The sequence below is a fragment of the Eschrichtius robustus genome, chromosome 5, assembly GCF_028021215.1.
Source record: "Eschrichtius robustus isolate mEscRob2 chromosome 5, mEscRob2.pri, whole genome shotgun sequence".
NCBI lineage: Eukaryota > Metazoa > Chordata > Mammalia > Artiodactyla > Eschrichtiidae > Eschrichtius > Eschrichtius robustus.
Window position 1 is genome coordinate 92,910,994 of NC_090828.1, and position 26,697 is coordinate 92,937,690.

The window sequence follows — 26,697 nt, forward strand, 5'->3', positions numbered from 1 at the left end:
AAATGTTTTCAGGAAGTGGCCCCTTCTTGTAAATTACAGAATCACTGTATAGCCTCCTAGCAGCCCTGAATCAAACTACCTTGCAAATCAAATTTACATCTGCAAATGTTCCCACAGGGACATCATTTCCAAGGTGTAACTATTATGGACTGAATTCTAACCCCTAAAATTCATATGCTGGAGCCCTGACTCCAAATATTAATGTACTTGGAGAAAATAAAGATGGCCAGAAGCAGTCTGCTCTAATCTGGCAAGGCCAGCAATATACTCTCACTGTCCTTCCTTGGGGGCCTATCAACTTCTAGCCCTATTTCATATATTAGTTTGAAGGGATATGATCACTTTTCCTTCAATAACATATCACACTGGCCTTTACATTGGTGACTATCTTGATGGGACCTAGTGAGCAAGAAGAAACAACTACTCTGGACTCATTGGTAAGACATCTTCATGTCAGAGAGTGGGAAATAAAAAAATTGAGAAAATTCAGTAGCCTTCGACCCCAGTGAAAAGTCTAAAGGTCCAGTGGTGTGAGGCATGTTGAGATATCCCTTCTAAGGAAAAGATAGGTTGTTACGTCTGGCCCCTCCTACAACCAAAATAAAGACACAACATCTATCGTGCCTCTTCGGATTCCAGGCAATGTCCTCATTTGGGTGTGTATTTACTGTAGCCCATTTGCCAGCGGATCTGAAAAGCTGCTAGTTTTGAGTGGGATCCAGAAAAGAAAAGGCTCTGTAACAGCTCCAGACTGCTCTGCCACTTGGGCCACTGAATCCAGCAGATTCAATGGTGCTTGAAGCGTCAGTGGCAGACAGGGATGCTGCCTGGAGCCCTTCCAGGTTCCTATAGGTGAATCGTAGTTTAGGTCCTTAGGATTGTGGAGCAAGGCCCTGCCATCCTCTGCGGGTAGCTTTACTCCATTTGAGGAACAGCTACAGCCTTAGTAGAGGCTGAATGCTTAACCACGGGCCACCAGAGTTACCATGCACACTGGATATTATCTGACCCACCAAGCCACAAGGTAGGGCATACACGGCAGCACTCCATCATCAAATGGATGTGGTATATGTGTGACTGAACCCAAGTAGGCCCTGAAGGCACTATAAGTTACATGAAGAAGTAGCCCAACTGCCCATGGTCCCCACTCCTGCTAAATTACCTTCTCTCTCCCAGCCTGCACATATGTCCCCTTAAGGAGTTTCCCACAATCAGTTGACAGAGGAAAAGAAGACTTGGGCCTGGTGTACGGATGGTTCTGCATGATATGTGGGCACAATCCCTAAATGGACAGCTGCAACACTAGAGCCCTTTTCTGAGATATCCCTGAAACACAGAGGGGAAGGGAAGCCTTCCCAGTGAATAGAACTTCAAGCAGTAAACCTGGTTGTTCACTTTGCTTAGAAGGAGAAATGGCCAGATGTGGGATTATGTACAGATCCACAGGCTGCGGCCAATGATTTTGCTGGATGGTCAGGGACTTAGAAGGAACATGATTGGAAAACTGGTGACAAGGAAATTTAGGGAAGTGGTACGTGGAAAGACTTTTCTGAATGGCCAAAAATGTAAACATATTTGGGTCCCATGTGAATGCTCCTTAAAATGTGACCTGAATTGAGGAGGATTTTAATAATCAAGTGGATAGGATGACCCATTCTGTGGATACCAGTCAGTCTCTGTCCTCAGCTACCCCTGCCATTGTCCAATAAGCTCATGCACAAAGTGGCCATGGTGGTAGGAAGGAAGGTTATGCATGGGCTCAGCATCGTGGACTTCCATTTACCAAGGGAGACCTGGCTACAACCACATCTGGGTGCCCAATCTGCCAGCAGCAGGGGCCAATGCTGAGTCCCCAGTATGGCGCCATTCCTTGTGGTGAGCAGCCAGCTACACGGTGGCAGGTTGATTACATTGGACTACTTCCATCATGAAGGTGTAGTGTTCTGTTCTTACCAGAATAGGTACTTACTCAAATAGGATAAGGATTTGCCTTTCCTGCACACGATGCTTCTAGCAAAATTACCTACCATCCATGGACTTACATAATGCCTTGTCCATAGTCATGGTATTCCACACAACACTGCTTCTGATAAAGGAACTCACTTCACAGCAAGTGACGTGTGGCAATGGGCCCATGCTCGTTGAATTCATGGTCTTACCATGTTCCCTGCCATCCTGAAGCAGCTGGCTTGATAAAATGGTGAAAAGGTCTTTTGAAGACTCATTTATAGTACCAATTAGGTGGCAATACCTAGCAGGGTTGGGAAAAAGTTTTCCAGAAGCATCCAATATATGGTGTTTTCCCTCCCATAGCCAGGATTCACAGGCCCAGGAGTCAAGGGTGGGAATGAGAATGGCACAACCTATTATTACCCATAGTGATCCACTAGTAAAATTTGTGCTTTCTTTTCCTCTGCAATCTTATGCTGTGCTACCCTATAAGCCCTTACTTCCAAAGGGAGGAATGTTTCCACTAAAAACACAGCAATGATTCCATTGAAATAGAAGTTAAAACTGCCACCCACCCACATTGGGCTTCTTATGCCTGTGAATCAACAAAGAAGGGAGTTACTGTGCTGCCTCGGATGACTGATCCTGATTAATACAATAACCTATCCAACAGGAAGAAAAACAATTCTCAATATGCCTTTTAGTTGAATTATGAGACCAGCGATATGCAGTTGGTCCTACAAGGTCTGATTTTGCTACATACATCCCTTTAGTAACAGAGTGGTCAGATTTTTAAGAATAAAGCACTTCTTCTCATTCCGCACTTTGGTCTAAGTGCTCCCTGGTTGCAAACTGTCTTTTTGGTGTGTGCACAATAAACTTTTACTAATTAAAAAAAAGAATTAAAAAAAAAAAGAATAAAGCACTTTTTATCAAACCTCATATCATTGGCATCTAGCTCATGAATGAAACAAAACAGTGAGCAATCTGACGAGTTTCTGAGTGGTTTTCAGAGATTTCAAAATGCCACACCTTCTAGACATTGATGATAAAAGGCACTTTTACTCAGATCCAGAAGCCTATTCACAGCATCTTCCAGAAATTTTAATGGTTCCTTTCTATGTATATTACATATAAAACATACTCTAAGTATGTATATAACAACCAGGTTTAAGTCATGATTATTATGATTAGTTAATTCATTCAGCAAATATTTAATGAGCACCTAAAAAGTACAATATGTACTACTGGGTCCAATCTTGACACATCCTTCACTCCTTGACTAATATCCAACATGCATTTGGACATCAGCACTGGCGTATGCTAATGGCTGAGAACAGGTATTTGTTTACATTGCATTAGTCCTTAGGTGCACTAGCTAGTTATGGTTAAAATATCAGCATTAACTAATGCCAAACTTAAACTCAAACAGTAATAAATATAAATAATCCAATCCAATAAGATCACAACTTATTCAAATATAAAAATAGGCAAGAGTTTATAAGAGCAACATAATTTTGAATTACATTTGAATAGAAAAACTGTTTTAAAATTCCCTTACCTCTTGTTTGCACCCCCTTTCCGCAGGTTTCACTGGTGCCCATTATTCCCTGCCTGACAGACTCTGGCACTAAGATACAGGGGCTCCATTTCTGTGGCCTCCACCTGTGATGACAAAGAATAGCAGACTAGAAATTTCACCATGACAAACATACAAAAGAAATATTTGAAATAGGTGAATTTGAAATCCAAAAACATAAAGGTAGTAATGCAATAAAAATGGATTTGAAACCAATGTCATAAAAGGGAGCTCTGGCACACACTAGGGATGGCAACAGTCCCTCTGCCCCAGATCCATGGTTAATGCAATAATTCCACTTTTTAAAATGTGGACATTTTGCACACAAAGTGGCCATAAAAAGCATTAGAAGCATAGAACAAATCTAGACAGCTTAGCTCTTTATGAACTAAAAATTGTTTAAAGAAAAACAGTAAAAGAAAATAAAAGGGAGAAAATCCCTATGTCCCATTGGAGCATTAGACAATCAAGGTTTGAACACCTGAAAATTTTGGGTGCAAGCTTTCACACTTGATCTTCTGCTTCAAATTTTTCACAAGGTGTTTCCTAGGACTTTGGAGTAGCTCAAATGTCTCCATAGGTTATAGAGTAAAAGGGAGGTGGGGGGCCATGGGGACTTATCTTATGTGATAGTTCCTCTCAGGGAAGAGGAATGGATCTGTCTCTGAGGAATTACCAATATTTCTTCTCCACAGAGGAAACAGTATCTAAGGAATCCTTCTGGCTTTCCAGTGTGTGTTTCTTTTAAGGTGAACAAAACTCTACTTTTATGACCCACAGGACAGACTATGATTTAAGCCCTTAAACCTGTGTCTTCAGAATATTCCAGAAAACCCAAACTCTCAATGTAACCACAGATTCTCCTCTTTCACTGGGTATATTTTTTACCCTTTTTCACATGGGCCAATACCTCTGATAAGAGATGCTACGTCAAAAAATGAAACAGAAACATGAAGTAAAACTATTACCAGTTTTGCAAGATGAAACAATTCAGAGATCTGTTGCACATCAATGTGCATGCAATTAACGCTACTGCACTGTATAGTTAAAAATGTTTAAGATGGCAATCTCTGCTGTACAGCAAAGTTACTCAGTTTTACACATATACACATTCTTTTTTTAAAATATTCTTTTCCATTATGGATTGGCAAAACATTGTAAATCAACTATACTTCAATTAAAAAAAAGTGAATTTAGCAAAAAAAAAAAAAAGTTTAAGATGGTAAGTTTTATGTTATGTGATTTTACCACAATAAAAAAGAAGTCTCAGCAAAAGAAAAAAATAATGTATATCAGAACATGGAGCAGACTTTCTTTGCTCAGGAAAAGTCACTTCAAAGGATTCTCTTAGTCACGTTAACATAGATTCATATAGCGTGCGGAGATCACTTAACATAGCCTGGCTTTAATCTCTGTACTCACCACCACCTCTCCCCCATCTAGACTAGGTGAGTCTCAGGTGTCTTGAACAACTGGAGGTAAGTGAGGCAGTGGTGGTGTTAAGGGATAGATAACAGACCATCTTTCAGAATCAAACAAAGTACATTAAAATGTAAAAGTAAAAAATACATATCATTGAACTCATTCAAGTGGCCTCCATAATGAGAATAACTAAAGAGCTAGGGAGAAATCAGGAAACAGGTAAATAGAAAAACCTGTCACATTTAAAGAAATCACCTATTACTTTTAAGTAGTAGAAATTTACTTGGTAGATGCATAGACACATTAAGCATAGTTCCAAAACACCGAAACTGAAATGGCAGGGGGTTTAATTTAGCTTTTCAACTAGGACATGTCATTCACTCAGATCCCTCAAGTTCACAAAAGACTTTCTAAAGTGAGACCAAGGAATTCAATCTAGCTTAGCATGCTAAATAAAAGGAAGACATGTCCAGGACTCTCTTGCTAGACTCTTAGTTTCAGAAGGATAAGCCTGGGCTCAGAGATGTTAAGTGACATGTCTGCGATCGCACTCGTCAGGGCAGGCCAGCTGTCAGTCCTACAGCCCTCCATGCTCAGCCACAGACTCCTGGGGACACCCCACTGCCAATGCTATACAGGGGCACATCGCCCGTGCTGTCTTCCCTTTTGCTTATACTGTTGGCCACTCCAAAATGTGCCTCAATTGCATATTGATTATTTTGAATTAAAGTTACCTTAAAAATGGTTAATGTAAGAAGGACACTCTGACCCTCCCTTCTGTCTCCCTGAAAGCAGGAAATAAATCTCTCCTGTGAAAGGTGCCCTCCCCACATCTGGAGGTGGAAGGACACCCTTATCACCAGAGACAGGGAATTCGGGGCTATATAAACAAACCTTGTTACTATTTAAACTTACTACTACCCCAAGCCCAAACTCTTTCACGGATTGAGCACCCAAAACCTACATTTCTTCGTCCTGTCAACTCTTCACAGATTTATTGTTGCTCTGTCTAAAAAGTATAAAAGCTGCCTGCTTTGGCCACTTCTAAGGTACAATTTCTATGGGACCTCCATGCATATGAATTAAAATTTGTTTCATTTTCTCCTGCTAATCTGTCTCATGTCAATTGTATTATTAGGCCAGCCACAAGAACTCAAGAAGCGTAGAGGGGGAAATTTCCCCTCTCCAACACTTACTAACTTAACATGGTGGGAAATGCTTAAACTTACAGAAAAATTTCTATAGGCATTTTGATTCTGTTTTAATTTGGTAAACGTGAGAATGCCTCACCTTAATGGAATTAAAAAAAGAAGAATCAGAAGAAAATGATAAAGGTCTACATTAACTTGCCTCCCTAACAAACCAATAAGGGGAAAGCAAAATCTAAATTGGAAACATATTGCTCAAAACTCAAGGATGTTTGACTAAAGGGCATAGACTCATGCTGGTAACTTGGACACACGTTAAACGACGCATCAGGAGACATGATACAATCATCCCATCCATGTACAGTGGAACTGATTTCTGGGGAAAATGGCAGGAGGTCACTGATGGAAACTAGTTCAAACATGAGTGTCTAAATTGAAGTGCAACACGAGAGTAAAGAGAGTGGACAATAGGAAGGAGAGCCCACTAACAGTTTCCAGGATATTCTCTGATTATAATAGCGATGGGTTTACAAAATGTCTAAAAATATTTGATTTGACTAATTTTTTCAATTGGCTACCTGAGAGCTCTTCTTGCTGAGCTCAGAAGCCTCCATATTTATACGTGGCACAAAAGGAGGGATATTGACAGTGTTCCCACAATGGCCCTGTGGATGATGAGCAAAAACTGGTAGTCGGGGCTTGTTCCAGTGTTTATTCACATCCTCCCCAAACTGGTCATCGGATAGAAACAATGGGAGGAAAGGATGATGCAGTTGATCATAATTTGGACTTCTTCAATGACATCCTAAACTTTAACAAGCGGGAGGTCTTCTTAAAAAACAAAACAAGGGGAATTCCCTGGTGGTCCAGTGGTTAGGACTCTGCGGTCTCACTGCCGAGGGCCCGGGTTCAATCCCTGGTCCGGGAACTGGGATCCCGCAGGCCGCATGGCCAAAACAAAAACAAAACCTATTTTTCTGAGTAAATTAGCCTTTGAATCCCATAGCTTTAAGATACAGTTTCTCAAATAATCAGGAGAAACACTAGACGTTTTTGCTAAAGGCATTTTTTTTTTTAAATATTTTCTAATTTATTTATTTATTTATGGCTGTGTTGGGTCTTCGTTTCTGTGAGAGGGCTTTCTCTAGTTGTGGCGAGCGGGGGCCACTCTTCATCGCAGTGCGCGGGCCTCTCACTGTCGCGGCCTCTCCCGTTGTGGAGCACAGGCTCCAGACGCGCAGGCTCAGTAGTTGTGGCTCACGGGCCTAGTTGCTCCGCGGCATGTGGGATCTTCCCAGACCAGGGCTCGAACCCGTGTCCCCTGCATTAGCAGGCAGATTCTCAACCACTGCGCCACCAGGGAAGTCCTAAAGGCATTTTTAAGTGTGCTGATAACAGCACAATTTTTAAGACCATGGTCTTGTTTTCACAAATAAGTAAAACTCAACAGTGATTGAATTTAATCCAGAAGTACTTTAAAGCAGTGTTTCAATCCAATGTTAAAAGAATGGAAGTCTATGACTAAACACACAAACCTCAGGTATTGTTTTTATAAATAATAATCACCAACTTGCCAAAGGGGCACATATAGGTAACATACAGAGTTTAAAAGGTACTCATTTTCTTTTTCTAAAAACAAAAATTTCTCCAGAGGTTAAACTACTTTCTAAGATTTCTTAATATGTGTATATGACAAAAATTGCAAACCAGAACCATTTTTGAACTAAAATACACAATTATTATAAAAGTACACATTTGTTCTTAGTTCTTGATTAAAGGCTTTAGGATGAGAACAATAGATGGAGGTAAGCTTTTAGTGTGTGTGTGTCTTTCCAAGTAAGGACCTCCTCCTGAATCTCTCTGGATCCTGATCCTGAAAACTGATTGCCTGGGTGGCGGAGCTCCAGCAGCTCAGTTACAATCAAAACATGTCAAAACAGCGTTGTTTCTTTTCTTCCCTGTTAATTAGACTTTCATATTCTTTACTCTTTCAAAATATATTCCAGATAAGAAGGGAAAACAGTGAGATATTTGAAGATAAACAATGCTACTACCTCTTTGTATTTCTCACTACAAGTATTTCATATAATAATCATATATTATATGAAAGGAAATAGGTCATGACTTATTCTAAGGTCTAATGATTATTTTAAAAGGTAATTAATTACCGATATGTGGGGCACAATGACACAGCTTCACACTCTCGCTCTTCAAATAAGGTATCTGGACATTCTTGGCCTCCGTTGGCTGCTTCTCGGATGATAATCCTGTATCGAGACTGTTTTATTGTGGCATTTCCTGAAGTAAAGGAAAAATGAAATTATAGTGCCCTTTAATGTGGATGCAGAAAAAAGTCCAGGGTTAGGGAGCAACTGAAAAAAGAAAAAAAAGAGAAGAAATAAGAACCTGTGGAAAGACTACTTAGGAAATGAGAATAACAAGCAAAGACCAGGGATTAATACACAATCTTACTTCTATGAGGAAGACACATCACACTTAATAACTGTAATTTCAAATCTATATGTTCTAATATGCGAAGACTGTTTCCCGCTGTCTTAATATATTTTAAATTAATCAGAATCTATATTACGCTTGGCATAACAGTTCTATGGCATAATCTGAGAAACTCCAGAAATGCTCTTTAACCACAGAACAACAGTTCAGGGGGCTAATATTTTACTATTAGTGATTCACTCCCTCGGGGGGGGGGCACTTCCTTCTTTAGGCTACTTTTTACTCTGCAAATACTCTTATTAAAATTAATACATTAGTAGCATATTTATTTATAGGTATTAGTTTATTTGATTTCTTATTCCTCATAACCTGAGATAATATGTGTATAACTGGAATTTAGAGAAGAGGCACTAAAATTGTGACAGAACGAAACATAGACATATGCCTTGCTGCTGATTCTGCTGAGCTGCAGAAGTGGTAAGAGGCACCTTGATAAAAAGACAGCTGACGTTCACTTTAACATGTGAGGGCATTCATTTCATAATCTTTAGATGCCTTCTGGTCAACAGCAACTACCAAAATCAATGATGCTGTTTAGCAGCTATTTCAATTACCATGTGTAAGATATTGCACTTGATACGCAGATACAAATTCTTGAACTTACAATTAAACAGAAAGAAGAGGGGGGCAGATAGATACGCAACTAGTTGTGAGACGTTGTAGAGTAAAAAGCTTCACCCAGTGGTACAGTGTCAGGAGAGTATAGAAGAAAATGTACTCATTTTTAACTCTGGAAATCTAAGGCAGCTCCTTGGAGAAGGCAGATTTTATTCTGGCACTTGAGGGCTAAGTAGAAAAAAATTTATTTTTCAGGAAGAGAAAGACAAATACCATATGATATCACTTTATGTGGAATATAAAATATGACACAAATGAACCTATCTATGAAACAGAAACAAACTCACAGACATAGAGAACAGATTTGTGGTTACTAAGGGGGGACTGGGGAGAGGGAAGGATTGGGAGTTTGGGATTGACAGATGTAAGCTCTTATATATAGAATGGATAAACAAGGCCCTACTGTATAGCATAGGGAACTATATTCAATATTCTGTGATAAACCATAATGGAAAAGAATATATTAAAAAAAAAGAATGTATATATACGTACAACCGAATCACTTTGCTGTACAGCAGAAATTAACACAACCATATTTCAATTAAAAAAAGAAAAAAAAAATTTAAAGCCTGAAGCCATTTCAGGTCAAGGGAACAGTTTGAGAAAAGGCACTAAGCTATAAGGGTGCATGGACTTTACAGAGAAAGACACATAATTGCATTCAGGAGGAAGATGGGTGTGTGTGTGTGTATGTGTGTGTGTGTGTGTAGGGCTTGTGGGCCAGTGCTTCTAGGGGCTGAGGGAGAAGCACAGAGAGGGTTATAAAGAATGGAGAGAAGGGGAATCATAGGAGAAAACTGAATAAATTTTTAGGTTTAAGACAGATAATGGGGACTTCCCTGGTGGCACAGTGGTTAAGAATCTGCCTAGGGGACACAGGTTCGATCCCTGGTCTGGGAAGATCCCACATACCAAGCAGCAACTAAGCCCGCGAGCCACAACTACTGAAGCCCGCGTGCCTAGAGCCTGTGCTCCACAAGAGAAGCCACCGCAATGAGAAGCCTGCGCACCGCAACGAAGAGTAGCCCCTGCTCGCCGCAACTAGAGAAAGCCCGCGTGCAGCAACAAAGACCCAACGCAGCCAAAAATAAATTAAAAAAAAAAAAAGAACCTAGGAGACTTATACCAAAAAAAAAAAAAGACAGATAATGGACATAACCATATAAAGAAGAAAATTTCTAGAAAGCCAGTATACTAAGCGGAGCAAAACAAAAGGACAAAAAAGGAGCTTTTATTAATATTATATATTCACATGGTTTCTAAAAAATTGTAGCACAAAAAGACTTACTATAGTGAGAAGCAACTGACCTATAACCCATTCCCTGTCTTCCTGCTCCCAGAACACTCTGAACTCTTTCTGTATTTAGTTCTTCTGTGGTTACCTCCAAATCTATAAATAATATGTTCATGCCATCGCTTCTCATTTTATTAACTTTAGACATCATCTCTTGATCTTCTGCTATAACTGATGAGTATTTACTCTGCACCATCTTTCAATTTTTTATAATTGTATCGCTATTTTTATGCCTCTCCCAGTTATTTAAAGGCTTTAAGTAACCTGTAATTTTTTCCATCCCACTCCTCATTCCCACCCTCCATCAGATCAGCCACCAGGGTTCTAAAGAGTCTTCCTGGGTAGACGAGCTTCCTCGTCTATTGCCACCCACTTCCTGCTAAGTGAGGTCCTGGCTTCCTGTGCTGCATCGCCAGTTTCTCTGCTCTTCAGTCTCTGTCCACTGAATCTTTCATAAATGAGTTTAGATCTCTCACCCACTGGTGGTCCTCTCCTTTTGTTTTTGACAAGGAACTGGGGCTTTTTAAATTCATTTCTACCACTTTAAGAGATTATGAGAAGGGGAGACCAACACACTTGTACATTTCATGATCCTGAACTGAGTTAAGGAGATGCATAGGGTCTTTTCCATCTACTCCATTTTTTTGGCTCTTCTTTAACCTGCTTTGTACTGAGAGATCTGACTATAGAAGGTATGTATTAGTGGCCACCTTGTGCATTGGCTTCTGGTTGGCTTTGGCCCTAAGTGATTTGGGGCACACTATGGAAGGAAAAAAAGTTGATAAAAGGAGGGAGAAGGAGAAAGAGAAAGAGAGAGAGAGAGAGAAAGATCAGGGTATGTATTCCTCCAGATTTCATCCTCTGAATCAACTCACAAAGCCACAGTTCCTATGGAGTGGTGCTCTCCTGCAGCTACTTTCTCTGAGTTCTTCTAACTGCTCCTACCTGTATCAACTTTCAGGCTCCCACCTTTCCCTAGCCAGGTACTGTCAGTTTACATTAACCCTGTCCACTCTTTTGTAAACAGTTCCTTCATTGAATTTTCCCCAGTTACCCCATATGAGTGGGCCACCTGTTTCCTGCCAGGACATGCTTATGAAGTCAAAGGAGAGTTGCTACTATTTGACAGAGAGAAATGGTATAATCGGCCCCTTTTTAATGTAGTTAAGGCCCAGTGAGGAGTATGGAAAAAGAAGCTTAAGAAGAAAAAAAAAGTGTAATTAAAACAGTTCTGTATAATAATACATTAATACAAGCTATCTTCATTTGGGTGGGGACAATCCAGATAAATAACTGTGCCTTTAGGAAAAAGAAAAAGTCTCTTCCGCCACTGTCAATTAATTCCAATTACACTGTACTTACTCTGATAATTATTGTTTACCCTAGGATCTGTACATGAATGTGTGTGTGTGTGTGTGTGTGTGTGTGTGTTTTGTCCAAGTGTTATCTTAGGAGACCGGAAATAAAGATTGAAGACAATAGGAAAAATTAAAGGGTTGACTTTATGCCACATTGAGAGAGAGCATGGATCAATGCCTCTCCCTTCACAGGGCATGCACACACACACACACACGCACACACACACACACACACACACCACACAGTGAACACTCACACATAGAGGTATTCTACTTTATGGTGTAATTCCAGATCAAATAATTCACAGTTTGGGAGAAATAGCTGCATTGATTATCATGCCCTATAGATGTTCAGGTGAAGGCTGAGAAGGGTGGAGTCTATGGGCAAAACAAACTTTTAGAATTGAGCTCAGGATTTTTAAAGAGAAAACTGATTGGCACTGTACAGAAATTGAGAAATATTTATATGTCTTTGAAGAGAGAGAGAGAAACAAGGGGGGATCCTGATGAAGGGAAACGCCACCAGGATCTGGGAGACACCTGTTAAGAGTTTCTCCTTTTAAGTGGACGTGTGTGTGTTTCTTTTGCCTTGAACATTGGAATGGTCATATTCAGTATTCAGTTTTAAAGGGATTTTTCCCCTCCCTATGATGTAAAGTGCCTCAAATTATGACCAAACCTATAGCAGAGTTGGTTACACAGAACAGACATGGTTTAGCAGGTGTCATAGGAAACTCAAGGGCACACAGCATCTACACTTGGGATGAAGCAGCCAATATAGTCTTCTCACATCTGTATTGTTGTTTTAATTTTTTGGCTGCACTGCATGGCACGTGGCATCACAGTTCCCCGACCAGGGATCGAATCCATGCCCCCCGAATTGGAAGTGTGGATTCTTAACCACTAGGGAGGTCCACTAGGACCGCCAGGGAAGTCCCTTCTCACACTTGTATTTTGAAGCCAGCATGAGGGCAGCAGTTTTGTATCAAAGTAGGACAATCATTCCAGAAATCTGAGAGTTAATTAGCAAGAAAGGAAGTGGATGCCCCTGATAGCACCCAACATCATGGTTTGAAGCAGACAAGAGAGGATGAGCAAAAGGCCAAGTAAAAGCTCTCAGGAAGCGATGTCAATGTCTCCCTTTCCTTTGAATACACAAGAAGAAAATGGTTTCTGGGAAGTAATACAGAGAGGCAAAGACCGTGGCTTTGCAGGTGGAAAACATTTGTGTTACATGTGTATCTAAAAAGTATTAGAAATTTCCTGGAATTATCACCTTAATCTATATCAGATCCACTTCTAGGCATTTTGCATATACCCTCTCATTTTATTATTACAACACTTCATGAGGTTGGTATTATTACTATTGTTGTTTTTATTATTATCATTATTATTGTCATGATACCCATTTTGCAGGTATGAAAATGGAGGGTAGAAGAGGTAAATAATTTCCACAAAATCACCTGCCTAGGATTAAAACCTCAGCTAAATAGACATCAAAACCCATGATTTTTCTATAAAAGAGACTTTATAGTAAGATGAAGAGAAAGAAAGGGGCATTCCATGTAGAAGTTCACATCGCAGGTTCTTTGTTATTCCCAAGGGATACCTTTTATTTTCTAATCGATTCTTCAACAGTACCCTGTTGGCAGAAGGCTTCAAGTATCAATAAAAGCAATGTTTGTAGGGCTTTGTGAGTGATGCTTTCAACCTCATTATGAAAAATAACAATAAATTGAAGTGCCTGTTCGCAAACATACACAGCCGCTCAAGCATGATTACGGCTAATAAACAACTAGTCTACATTCAATTTTAATTTATGCATATTTTATCATTAATAAGTCATCAGGCATAATTAAACTTAAGTTATTAATTACAATCAAACGAAGTAACATTTAGAAAAGATGGCAACTTAAAGATCAAGAGCCATATTTCATAAAGGAAATATATAAGTGGGCTACAAACACCGAGGGATATTTATAGATTCTCTGTGAAGTCTTTCCCAGAAAGATGGTAGCCAAGGTGGAGGAAACGGTGCATAAAGCGTACCTCTGGGTATTCGCAGCCAGGTAAGCTGGAACACATTACACTGAATTGAAAAGTCATGGGTGTTGAGCCCTGATACCAGGGTTATTCAGTCAATGATTTGAAGTAAAGAACTGAACCCCTAAATTTCCAACTGATTTGAAACGTGCGAGTAGGGAGCATGTAGAGCATGGCAGAGCACAGTGAGCATAGGCACCGGCTGACAGGAAGGCAGGGCTGGAGATTCTCCTAAAGGCAAGAGGATGTGCAAAGTAGATACAGGACGGATAGGTAACAGCAATGCACAGAAGTTATTCCAACACCAATCTGCACAATTCTGATGGTACGTTTATAAAAAATGACCTCTCTGGCTTTCCCTTGTTTCTCAATTGTCTCAATTACTAATAGGTCTAATTACAATTGTCTCTAATTACTAATAGGATTTCAGTAACCCATTCTGCTTCTAGGCACCAATATCCTTCCAGGCTTATCACCTTGTAACTCTTGATTCCCACCTGACCCTCTTTTCTCCTCCCCACTTACACATCCTGTTCACCATTAAACAAACAAAACCAAAATTCTGTTGATCATTCTTCTCTAATCAATCGATCTTGAAGCAAAAGGATGGCACCAGTGATATTTTAAGATCCATATCATGTAAACAACCACACGTTAAATACTTCCTGGGGTGGAGTTACAACTCTAGTGCCTATTAGATTGCAGACAATTCCTTTAAACACGCTAAGCCTCAGCTTCCTTGGCTATAAATCAGGCCAAATATAAGTTTTTATTTCATATGATTTCTTTGAGGATTAAATGAGATACTGCATGTAAAGCATGTCCACGCTGTGTGGTACAGGGAGTCTTTTCCAGCATAGTAAAAGTTCATGAGAGAAGGTGAGAAGAAAGGTTTGGAAAAATAGTAGGAGAAAAGCTTCAATAGTTGAGGCTCTTTCTAATTAAAAGAAAGATGTGAAAAAATGGTCTTCTGTTCAGTTCTGGGTCGCATTCATGTCCTGAGCATCTAAAGGTAGACCATGAGTGGCTGGAAATCCTTCCGTGTTTCTGGTAAATTAAGCTCCAGCTGCAAGGCAGTTAGCACCAGCCACCTTCTGATAACACTGGAGAGGGATGGGTAGGGTGATCAAACATCCTGGCTGCTCAGGGTAGTCCTAGTGAATGCCTGTTATCCTGACTTAAATATTAATAGCTCATCTACTCACTTTCAGAAAGGCCTCGTTTTGTATAAAAAATTACATGATCACTCAGAAAAAGACCATCACTCCCATATCAGTGCGAGGAACAAGCACATTTTGCTTCTCACTGCACCAAAGGGTTGCATTTCAAATGTGTGGAAAAAGCAGACTGCACTGCTGTTCTTAAAATTATCAATTCAATCTGATCACTGGACCTTATTGCTTCTTGCCACAGAATTCTGCTTGAGATAGCAGTTCATGCAGCCCAAGAAAACTGTTTTGTGCCCCAAACACACTTGCTTATGAATCATTAAATTAAAAACTAAAGGGAGGGCTTCCCTGGTGGCGCAGTGGTTGAGAATCTGCCTGCCGATGCAGGGGACACGGGTTCGAGCCCTGGTCCGGGAAAGATCCCACATGCCACGGAGCAACTGGGCCCGTGAGCCACAACTACTGAGCCTGCGCATCTGGAGCCTGTGCTCCGCAAGAAGAGAGGCCGCGATAATGAGAGGCCCGCGCACCACGATGAAGAGTGGCCCCCACTTGCCGCAACTAGAGAAAGCCCTTGCACAGAAACAAAGACCCAACACAGCCAAAAATAAATAAAAAAAAAAAAAAAAAAAAAAAAGCAGATGGCTCTTTAAAAAAAAAAAAAAAAAAAAACTAAAGGGAAAGTAGAGTATAAGGCTTACCTCAAAATCATCGACTAGAGCTACGATATGTGTTGTTATGATAGAAACATCACACATAGATGCTATGTAACTAAAGAGAACTGGCATTGAATCAAACTGTGCAAGAATATGAGGGGAAAACAAGTTTCACTTGGCAAAAATTCCAAATGGTCATTAAGAAGTCGATTCTACAGACAAACAGAGATTAAAGTAGGATGTTAGGCAGCCCAAATTTCTTGAACGTCAAATCCCCTAAAAAGTAGATTCTGTCTACTGATTCATTATACACAAGAGAATACCCCTTTCTAGCTTATTCACAACCATTTTTGAGATTCAGAGCTGATTTCCTTCTTAGAAAAAGTACCAAACCAGGATTCAGCAACCCAACTATCTCCCACTTAAATTTGGAGAAATACTGTGACTTCTGAGTTCTCAGAAGGGAACACTTACCACATACAGTGTTGTCATCACTGATAAGTAGTTATCAGGTATCTGCTATATATGGAGGAGACACACGTCGGTGCTGTGTGTTATACTGAAGTATACACACATGCATTATTAAATCTCCCCAGGGGAAGCCTCCTGCAGTGTTGGTGGGAATGTAAACTAATACAGCCACTATGGAGAACAGTATGGAGGTTCCTTTAAAAACTAAAAATAGAACTACCATACGACCCAGCAATACCACTACTGGGCATATACCCAGAGAAAACCATAATTCAAAAAGTCATGTACCACAATGATTACTGCAGCATTATCTATGATAGCCAGGAAATGGAAGCAACCTAAGTGTCCATCTACAGATGAATGGATAAAGAAGATGTGGCACATATATACAATAGAATATTACTCAGCCATAAAAAGGAATGAAATTGAGTTATTTGTAGTGAGGTGGATCTACCTAGAGTCTGTCATACAGAGTGAAGTAAGTCAGAAAGAGAAAAACAAATACCGTATGCTAACGCACATATATGGAAACTAAAAAAGAGGTACTGATGAACCTAGTGGCAGGGCAGGAATAAAGTCGCAGACGTAGAGAACCAACTTGAGGACACAGCGGGTAAGTGGAAGCTGGGATGAAGTGAGAGAGTGGCATGGACATATATGCACTACCAAATGTAAACTGGATGGCTAGTGGGAAGCAGCCGCATAGCACAGGGAGAGCAACTCGATGCTTTGTGACAACCTAGAGGGATGGGATAGGGAGGGTGGGAGGGAGATGCAAGAGGGAGGGGATATGGGGATATATGTATACATATAGCTGATTCACTTTATTGTACGGCAGAAACCAACACAACACTATAAAGCAATTATACTCCAATAAAGATGTGGAAAAAAAAAATCTCCCCAGTGAAGCAGAAGTGAAACATGATGGATGCATAATAATGTAGAAGTTCCCTATAGTTTTATAAACATTCAGAAATGATAGTATAAACTTTGTATTTACTATCCAAAGGCCATCAATCTGGTATGTTCTCTCTTTGCTCAAGGAGGAATGGAGGGCTGAAGTGGTGAAAATGCAATGCCCTAGAAGAACTATGAATAGGAAGTCTTCATCTACGTCCTTTCTATCCATCTTGGTCTTCTATATATACAGCAAATACACCAAGAGCAGCCTCCTTCCCCAGAATTCCCTCCCAGCTGAGACCTCCAAGTACTTCAAAATGAACACTGAGCCTGTCCATATATGGATGAAATTAAACAAAATTGCAAAGCTTTTCTGCTAAACTTCCCAGGAATGTTAAAAAAAAACAGGCTCCAGGATACTCTTATACATCTTTCATTTTGAAATGTTGCCTGAAAAAATGTATTCTATATTCTTAAATTTTCATAATCATCATTCACTGTGCAACAGAAGCCAAATTCAATGGCTCTGGAAATAGACAAGTCCTCCAAGGCTCTGATTTCTAAGCCCAGCTCATTACCAAATTGCTGTATGACCTTGGGCATTGCACTTAACCTTTTAGAGCTTCAATTTTCTTGCTTGTCCTGTGTGGGTAATACTGTTGAGCCAACTCACAGGATAGTTGTTAGGAATGCCTAATTGAATGAGATTTAGAGCATTTTGTAAATTATATATATATATATAAAAGGCTTGCATTAAGCTTAGTGGCCATATATATGTGTGTGTATGTATGTGTGTGTGTGTGTATATATATATATATATACATATATATATATATATATATATATGTATATATATATATATAGCCACTAAGCTTAATGCAAGCCTTTAACACAGATTTCAAAAGGAGCAGCTCATGTTTATATCTGCATAAACCATCAGTATGACAGTCAAGGCAAGTAAACATTTTCCTTCTATGGCAGGCACTCATGGAAGCCTAGACAACTGTTCTAATTTCTAGGGACTATCTCCAGTGTCCTCTACTTCCTATCCTCAACCACCAATGCACTTAAAACATCTCCAATTTGGAGAGCTAACCTTACAAATAGTGACTGGCCCTTCCTCTCTCTAAATATCGAAACTAACTCTTACACAGTTAATCTAGCTGTCAGCTTAGTCCATGTGGTCCTTAACCCTGGCTGCATATTAGAATCTGAAAGGGTGCTTTTATAGACTCCTAATGCCCCTCAATCCAACCATTTAAATCAGAATATCTCATGGGTGGAGCCCAAGCAACCATCTATTTAAAAAATCTCCAGGGCAGAGAACCATTGATTTAGCTCATTGAGAGCTAGCATCTCATATTCGTCCAATATGTAAAATAGGAAAGATAATGCAGCATGCTTAACCAAGCAATAGAAAACAAATGAGCACCAGCTAAATCATTACTGCTCTCAGCACATTTAAAAAATGCAATCTGCCCTCTAGCTAAGTATGTCATAATGGGTATAATTGGAAATGTGTGCTGTAAAGGAGGAGGGTTAACAACACTATAATGACGGTGGCACTTGTCTTTTCTTCTTGCCAGTGTGTGAGGGAATGACAGGGATTTATTTCCCCGCAACCTGACCCCTTTTCATTTTAGCAGATGAAATGTCTAGAGGCTGCCTGCCACAGGGCTCCCAAATGTGTTCCACTCCGTCAGCATTAAGACTAAACTACACTGCAACGCCATATTGCACTGCATACAGGCAGGCTTTTGGGGGGCACAAATGTCATCTAAGATACAAGCTCAAGATGTTGCCATCATTATTAGGCATGGATCCAGAATTATATATTAGAAAAATCCTTTTAGATAAATACATGCTGCCCTATCCCGTTAATGCTTTACGCTTTCATGGGCATGAAAGGATGATATTCATGCCCAGTATTGTGCTGACAGCTAAAGGGCAGAAGGGTTTCCAGGTCAAGCTCATGTTTCATAGCACAGTAAGGACACAACTCAGGGGCACAAACTTCAGAGGCTTCTGAGATAGAAATTTCAGAACCTCAGATCTTCCAAACTTTTTACAAGAGTGAAATGTATCACTTGGCCATTTGCTGTATGGATAGAGTCTGCTATGTTGTAAATGCACCATCGCTCATGATGGCTCAACCACATAAATCCTGGTTTCTGCAACTTTTTGCAACACCCTTTCCAGGATGTGTCTACATGTAAAAACTAATTTACCTGAATGTAACCTGTGGGGAGTCAATCACACATTAATATCAGTTATGATATTAAACTTTTTGGTTTGGGAATCGTGGTAGGACAAGTTAAAGAAAAATAAGTGTGAAGGCAAACCGACTGAAATAAAGTTTTTCATTCAACTATAAATATTAGCACTAATTATCCCTTTTACGCATGAGGTACATGCTATCACCCATCTTGCTGTTTTGTTTTGCAGTGTCAACCTAAAGTCACTAGGTTTCGAAATTCCTTTTTTGGCTTAGTGTTGATGGAATAACAACACTAACTTTAGAATCAGGGAATCTAGAATCCCAGGTTTGTGAACTTGGGAAAATTACTTATCTCCTGGTGTCTCAAAGGGAAATAATTAGAATACCTTATTTGGGACTTTGAAGAAGAATTAGATAAAGGGATGGATGTAAGGTCATTAGTTCAGCGTTTGGCATCCGGTAAGTACATAAAATTGTTAATTGGTAGACAGGTTAGTGTGGAGGACAGGGTAAGTGCATCTCCTCTCCCTCTTCATCTAAATAACCCCTCAGCTTCCTTTGAGACCCAACAGAGGATCATCTCTTTCAAGTCTTTCCCACCCAACCCTCAGCCAAGGGGCCCTCCCGCCATGCTTCCTTCCCTGCTTCTACAAAATCCACGTTGCATCCTATTGTCTTCTTGTCTCTTTCTGCCTCCAAACAGTAAGCCTCCCCAGGTCTTGTTGTAGCATGTAAAATGTGGTAGACAACTAATGGATGATTGCTGAATAAATAAAAGGATGAATGAGTGACGGTCATGTCTGCATGAACATATAAACATCGACCAAATATTTATTTTCTTAAAAGGGAAGTTGGAGATATCAGTTTCTACCCATGAGGCAGAGAACATGTCTGGAGAAACTCTGCTGGCATAGAAAAAAATAGATTGCTGGAGAAGTTTGTTTTTTAATTCATTTGAAAATGTTTACCTTTTTAAATTTTGGAAATTTTCAAACATATTAAATACACCCAATGTACCCATCCATCAGCTGCAATAATTACATGCCAAGCTTGTTTCATCTATACCCTTACCCACTCATTCACACCCAAATTATTTCAAAGAACATTCTGACATCATATAATTTCATCTGTAAATATTTCAGGATAGATTTATAAAAGATAAGGGCTCTTTTTTTAAACAAAACCATAGGAACACTATCATACATAGAAATATTAATACCAATTACCCTAAAATACTTATAAACACCCAAACGTCACTGAGCTGCAATTTGGGTCCAGTTGTTAACTGGGTTACAATTGGCTGATATGTCCTATCGGAGCCTCCTCCTTTTCTTTTTGTTTCCTTTGCAATTCTCTTTGAAATGATTTAAAAATAATTTATAAATGCATTGCTTAAAAATTGGACATTAAGGAAAAATTTTGGAGTACTGGCTTTTGGGAAAATTTCTCCATTGCTGATGATAAGAGCCTGGCTTTTAATGGATGTCATAAATCAGGGAACAAGAGACAAAGCCTGTGGCCAGAGTATTCTCCCCTACATACACACACACACACACACACACACACACACACACACACACACACACACACACACACAAAGCCTGAATCCCTTAGTGTGTGGACTAGGAAATCACCTGTTTTGACAGAGAGAAAAAGTGGGGTGCTTGTCTGTCTTGGCCTTGATTCTAGAAGGAATAGAAAAACAAGAAGCTACCCAGAGATTTGCTAATCAGATGCCTACAATTAATATACGTGTGGAGCTGGAATTTTCACTATTCTATCTAGAAGAAGAATACATAAGACATAACTGCTCATAAGGTGTTCTGGATTATTCTGGAAGAGGAATACTGAAATCCTCTAGGGAGGAGATACTGTTCTAGAAATTGAGAATACAGCAAAAGAAAAACATTATTCCTGTACTCATAGACTTTACATTCTAGTGGAGGGAGACAAATAAAAAATAAGTGTCAAATATTTAGTGTTTCATATGGCAATTAAATGATGTGCAAAAAACCAAAAACAAAACAGAACAAAGCAAAACGTAGAAGGGAGTGCTAGGGAATGTGTGTGTGTGTTGTGGGTAATTTTAAACTTACAAGCCTCAAAGAAAAGGGAATATTTGAGCTGGAACATGAAGGAGGTTGGGGGAGTCATCTGTATAATTTGTAAGGAAAGAGAAGTCTAGGCGGAGTCAATAATATTTGCAAAGGCCCAGAGTCAAATTCCAGAAAGAGCAAGGGAGACAAGAGTGGCTAGATCATTGGGTATACTGGGGTGTAAAGGGAAGATAGAAAAGGTCAGTGCCTCCACATGGAGAAAGAAATTGGATTCTTATCTAATATCACACATAAAATGAATTATTACAGACATAGGTAAAATTTTCCAAAGGTAAAGATAGGGAAAAACTTTATGTCTTTGGGATAGGAAAAAATATCTTAAAACACAAAAATGAAGATCATAAAGTAAATGATTGGTAAATTTAACTACGTTGAAATTGAGTATTTCTGCTCACTGAATGACAAACCATACCCTGAATGGTAATATTTGCATTACACGGAACCAAGTAAGTGTCACTCTCCAGAATACAATCTCCAAAATAATAAGAAAAAAGACCCAAGCACTTAGCATGTTTCATTCACTTGCCAAGTGTTTTACATGAATCAACTCAATCCTCATAACAATCCTAAACCACAGTTACTCTCATCATTCCCATTTTTCAGGTCAGAGAATGGAGGCACCGAGAGGTTTGGTACCTTGTCCAAGGTGCCAGTAAAGTGATAGAGAAGACGTGAAACCCAAGCAGTCTGGGTCCAGAGCCTGTGCTCTTACCTGCTTTGCTTTGCTGTCACCCTCCCCCACTTTGTTCCAAATCCCTCTGCTCCTTAAACATTCTCAGCCGCCTGCAAGAATTGCAATCCAATACAACGGTAATCCAGTAATCTGGGTTAATGTCATAGCCTAGGGATACGACAACTGTTCCCAGGAATCAAAACTCCAAGTCAGTTAGGATCCTTGGCCCCTAGAGGAAGCCGATGAGGACCAGGACCAGCATCATGGGCAAATGATCCGTGCGGGTTCACACAGGCTCAGTGGGGCTCTTGGTTTAATGCTCTCCTGCAGCTAAAAAGCGTTAGTAATTTTTGAGCAAGGCACCCACATTTTCATTTTGCATTGGGCCCTGCAAATTATATTGCTGGTCCCTGATAAGAACAGATGATGGTAATGTGGTGAATTAGTGAGAACCTCTTTGTCTTTGGGCTCATTTTACTCCTTGGAAGTATATACTCCGAGAGGTGACTAGGAAGGGTTTGGTTCCATCCTGGAGTTGACAGTTGCTTACTGTGTGTTTCTCTCTTAGCACTGAAATATCTTGAGCCAGAAAGGATTTACATAATAATCCAGTTACGTGAACTCCACAGGATGGGCGAAGAACTCAGTACACACCCGGTCATGAAGACATGCTATTAAACAATGTTGAGTTATGGAAATTTATACGCTTACTTAAACATTTTATTTTTATTCAAGAAAACAGATTCTCCTCATTTCTTGGCCAGATAATTGAATAGCCTCATACTTTTCCCAATGGTTTCCAATGCTGTTTAACTTCATTATTTTCTGTACTATTTTTTTTTCCCTAAAGCACAAGTCTGATTTTATCACACCCATGCTTAAAATTTAACTTGTCTATCAGAATTCCAGGTAATGTCCATACTTCTTAGAAAGGCACAAATCTCTTCATGAGCTGGCTCTTGCATGTCTCTCTAGCCCTATTTCTTATCATTCTTCCATATGAACTATGCAACTCAAGCATCACAAGCTACCTGTAACTCATTTAATTAAAATGGATTTTCGTGCTGCCAAGCCTCTTCACACACATCCCCTCTTCTATCTTTAAGATACTTGCAGTCCATGTTTACCTGGAAACTCCTGATCTACCAAATCTTGTCTCCTCTAACCACTTAGCTAAAGCAAGACACCCCCCTCCTGGCTACTTAATACCCTGTGCTCATTGTTGTTATAAAAGAATATGTTTACATACTTGAATCCCCTAATAAAAAGCCCCCCGATTAAAGTAACCTCATCTTATTCATCTTAATGCTACTAGCAGTTGGCACAAAACTTGGTATAGTCAGCCCTATGCAAAGCCTCCCTGAAGGAATGATACCTTCATCCATTATCATTCATTCAATAACCCTAAATTTAGGCACTTACTTTGTGGCAGCATTTCAGTGTTTCTAAACAGTGAACAAGACAAAGAGCTTATGTGCTTCTAAACAGTGAACAAGACATAGAGCTTATGTTCTAGCTGGGAGACTGGGCAGTGCAGTGAGGAAACTAACATGGGGTGATGAACAAGTAAGAGAAGGGGAAGAAGGTGATTTCTAAGGTAGTCAGACAAAGACCCTCTGAGATATGGCATTTGAACTGAAAACAAAGCGTTGATCAAAAGGCACCCATGCTAAAGGCTGGGAGAAGAACACTTTAGGAAGAAGGAATAGCAAATGAAAGTCTGAACAAGATAGAACAAGCTTGGTCAGAAAGGCAGCCAGGGAATTCCCTGGTGGTCCAGTGGTTAGGACTCCACGCTTTCACTGATGAGGGTCCGGGTTCAATCCCTAGTTGAGGAACTAAGCTCCAACAAGCTGTACGGCATGGCCAAAAAAAATTTTTTTTTAAAAAAGAAAGGAGGCGAGTATAACCAAAGGAATTTAAACAGTGGAAGGTAGGGCCTGAGTTCACAAAGTCTTTTATTAGCAAGAGACGGTGAGGGTGGAGCCTCCTGATGATTTCGACCATGTGAGGGGAGATCCACTTCTACAGCCCTCATTGTCCCTGGACTCTCTCCACCTCCCGTACTTATGTCTCCTTTGGGAAGAACAAGTGGCCCCTAAATCATGACTTTGGGAGAAAGAAGTGTACAGACATGGCTCTTCTTTCTCTCACCTTCTCTTTCTTCGGGATACATCTGCTCAGAGGATGCACATATTCTGATCTGTTTTTAGTCAGGCTCATTCAAGTTTTTAGGTGTCCAACAGGGGCTGTGATCTGGTAGTTAAGTCTGTCTAATTCTAGGGTTGAGAATGAGCTAATATTTTGATCTCCCTCTGCTTTGACGAACTCAATTGTTACTGAATTTGGGAGGGGGAAAATAGGTGAGAAAAGATAGACCCCCCTCAAAGTCTAACACCCCATGTGAGCTTGCTGGTCACGTAAAATGTTATTTCATGTTCCATGCAATGTAATACAATATATATTTACTAAACTCCTATTATTGTCCTGCTAGAAGAAAGCGTGTCTCTCTCTCTTTCTCCCTCTCTTCTCCTCACACATACGTGCACACACACACATACACGCCACTAAGTATCTTCTGTTTATAAAATTAACAATTTTTATGGCTTGAGCTTGAGTACTCACAAATCCTACAACTTACCCAAGGAAGGCAAAGTATGAATCAGAGGACAACGTGGGTATTCTCAACTGAGCAACTATTGCTGAGGTAGCCTCTTCACATAGGATAAGACAACCCTAGGAAGCGAGCTGACTTATAAAATCTGTAGTTCCGGGCTTCCCTGGTGGCGCAGTGGTTGAGAATCTGCCTGCTAATGCAGGGGACACGGGTTCGAGCCCTGGTCTGGGAAGATCCCACATGCCGTGGAGCGACTAGGCCCATGAGCCACAACTACTGAGCCTGTGCGTCTGGAGCCTGTGGTCCGCAACAAGAGAGGCCGCGATAGTGAGAGGCCCGCGCACCGCGATGAAGAGTGGCCCCCGCTCGCCGCAACTAGAGAAAGCCCTCGCACAGAAACGAAGACCCAACACAGCCATAAATAAATAAATAAATAAATAAATATTTAAAAAAACCACCACCAACAACAGCTGATCCCGTTAGAGGTGACAGAAATGAGGGGAAAGTTAAAAAAAAAAAAAATCTGTTGTTCCAAGTTGACATATTAAGATCACAACATTTAACTCTACCTCTAACTCTAGGCTTTGTTTTAGTAATACAAATTAAATCATTCATAAATCTACCACCATGAGTCAAAAACCAATGAGTCAAAACCTACTGAAACCACACTTTCATTGAAAGTCATATTAAAATTGGACCAAAGCCAAGGAAGTGAAAAATAATTAATTCATTCTTTTTAATTGTAGAAAACTATTTAATAAACTGAAAGTAACACTCCAGCTAAAGCAAAACTAATTTATTCTATTTCTTTGTAGAATGTACACTGAAAGTCTAAAAATAAACTTCTAATTAGAATGGGTACCTTGATTTCTGAAAGGCAACTCATTCACCTCTATAGGGAAATAAGGATTACATTGTGTTGCATTGTACTGTCTGAAGAGAATTCTAGAGATATGAGAAAGAAACCAGCCAGAAGTAAAAACATTTTGACAACAAAGAGCATTCACATTCAAGGAAACAGACTTTTGCTGACAATAAATCATTATGAACATCCATGTGAGCCACAGGATTTATTTATGGTAATGTAGCTTGACTGTTGAATGAAGAGAAATAGTGTTTGAAAGCAACTTTTAGATGCAAACTAGAAGGCATAACAGTGGATTCCAGGTGTAAAAGACAGAACCTCATGCATCAAATCTACATTCGATTCTTTTGTTTGCTTTTTTATTGATTTGATTTTGTTTGGTATGTTAGCTTTTTTTTTTTAAGACAGCCAAGACAATACTGTTTACGATAGACTATGGATAGGAACAGTAGCATACGTATTTTGATATGAATTCAAGTCCACGGAGACTCCATATTTTGTTTGTTTGAAGTAAAATTTATGGCTCAGATCACGCCCAGGGTGAGTGCCTTCTCGCTCCTCCCAGTTTCTGTTCTACATGAAGCTGTCATTCGACTGCATTTATATCCCCTGGAGCTTCATTTTCCTTTTCTGGATTTCTACTTAATTTACGACAGCTCTGTTCCTGAGCTGAAGCTCTGAAGTGAAAAGAGGATGATGTTTGTGGTGGAAGCAGGCTGCCAGGTTCTGCCACTCCTCTGTCTATAGTTCAGCACTGAGAGGGAGGGACAGAAACCTAAGGAAGTGAAGGGAGTCAGGTTCTGAGTTCTCTCCCAAAGGGCTGAGCATGGGTGTCCTGGAGAGGCTGGTCTCAGCGGTGAACAATCAGTGTCCCTATCAGTTCCTGCTGCCTTCCAGCACCACTGCCCCCTTCCCCTTCCAGATGTCTCCTGACCTGAGGGGGCTGATGAATCCACGGGCTGCTGCGTGATTGAAGGACCAATCTGATACAAACTGGGCCATCAGACTCTCTTACTTGGTAAGCTGAATAAAGACCCTGAAGGGAAGGAAGTTTCTACGGTGCTGGGTTCTTGACTTCCCTGGTG

At 40.0% G+C, this 26,697-nt stretch overlaps 1 protein-coding gene across 1 annotated transcript in view; it reads right to left on the reverse strand.

Annotated features, from left to right (window-relative positions):
• Positions 1 to 26,697, reverse strand: part of THSD7B (thrombospondin type 1 domain containing 7B) — a 786,243-nt gene that overhangs the window by 370,478 nt on the left and 389,068 nt on the right. Inside the window, exons 10-11 of the mRNA XM_068543998.1 lie at positions 8,268 to 8,397; positions 3,512 to 3,615 (exon numbers count right to left, since the gene is read on the reverse strand). Of these exons, the coding sequence (XP_068400099.1) occupies positions 3,512 to 3,615; positions 8,268 to 8,397 (234 nt within the window). The remainder of the gene's footprint in view (positions 1 to 3,511; positions 3,616 to 8,267; positions 8,398 to 26,697) is intronic.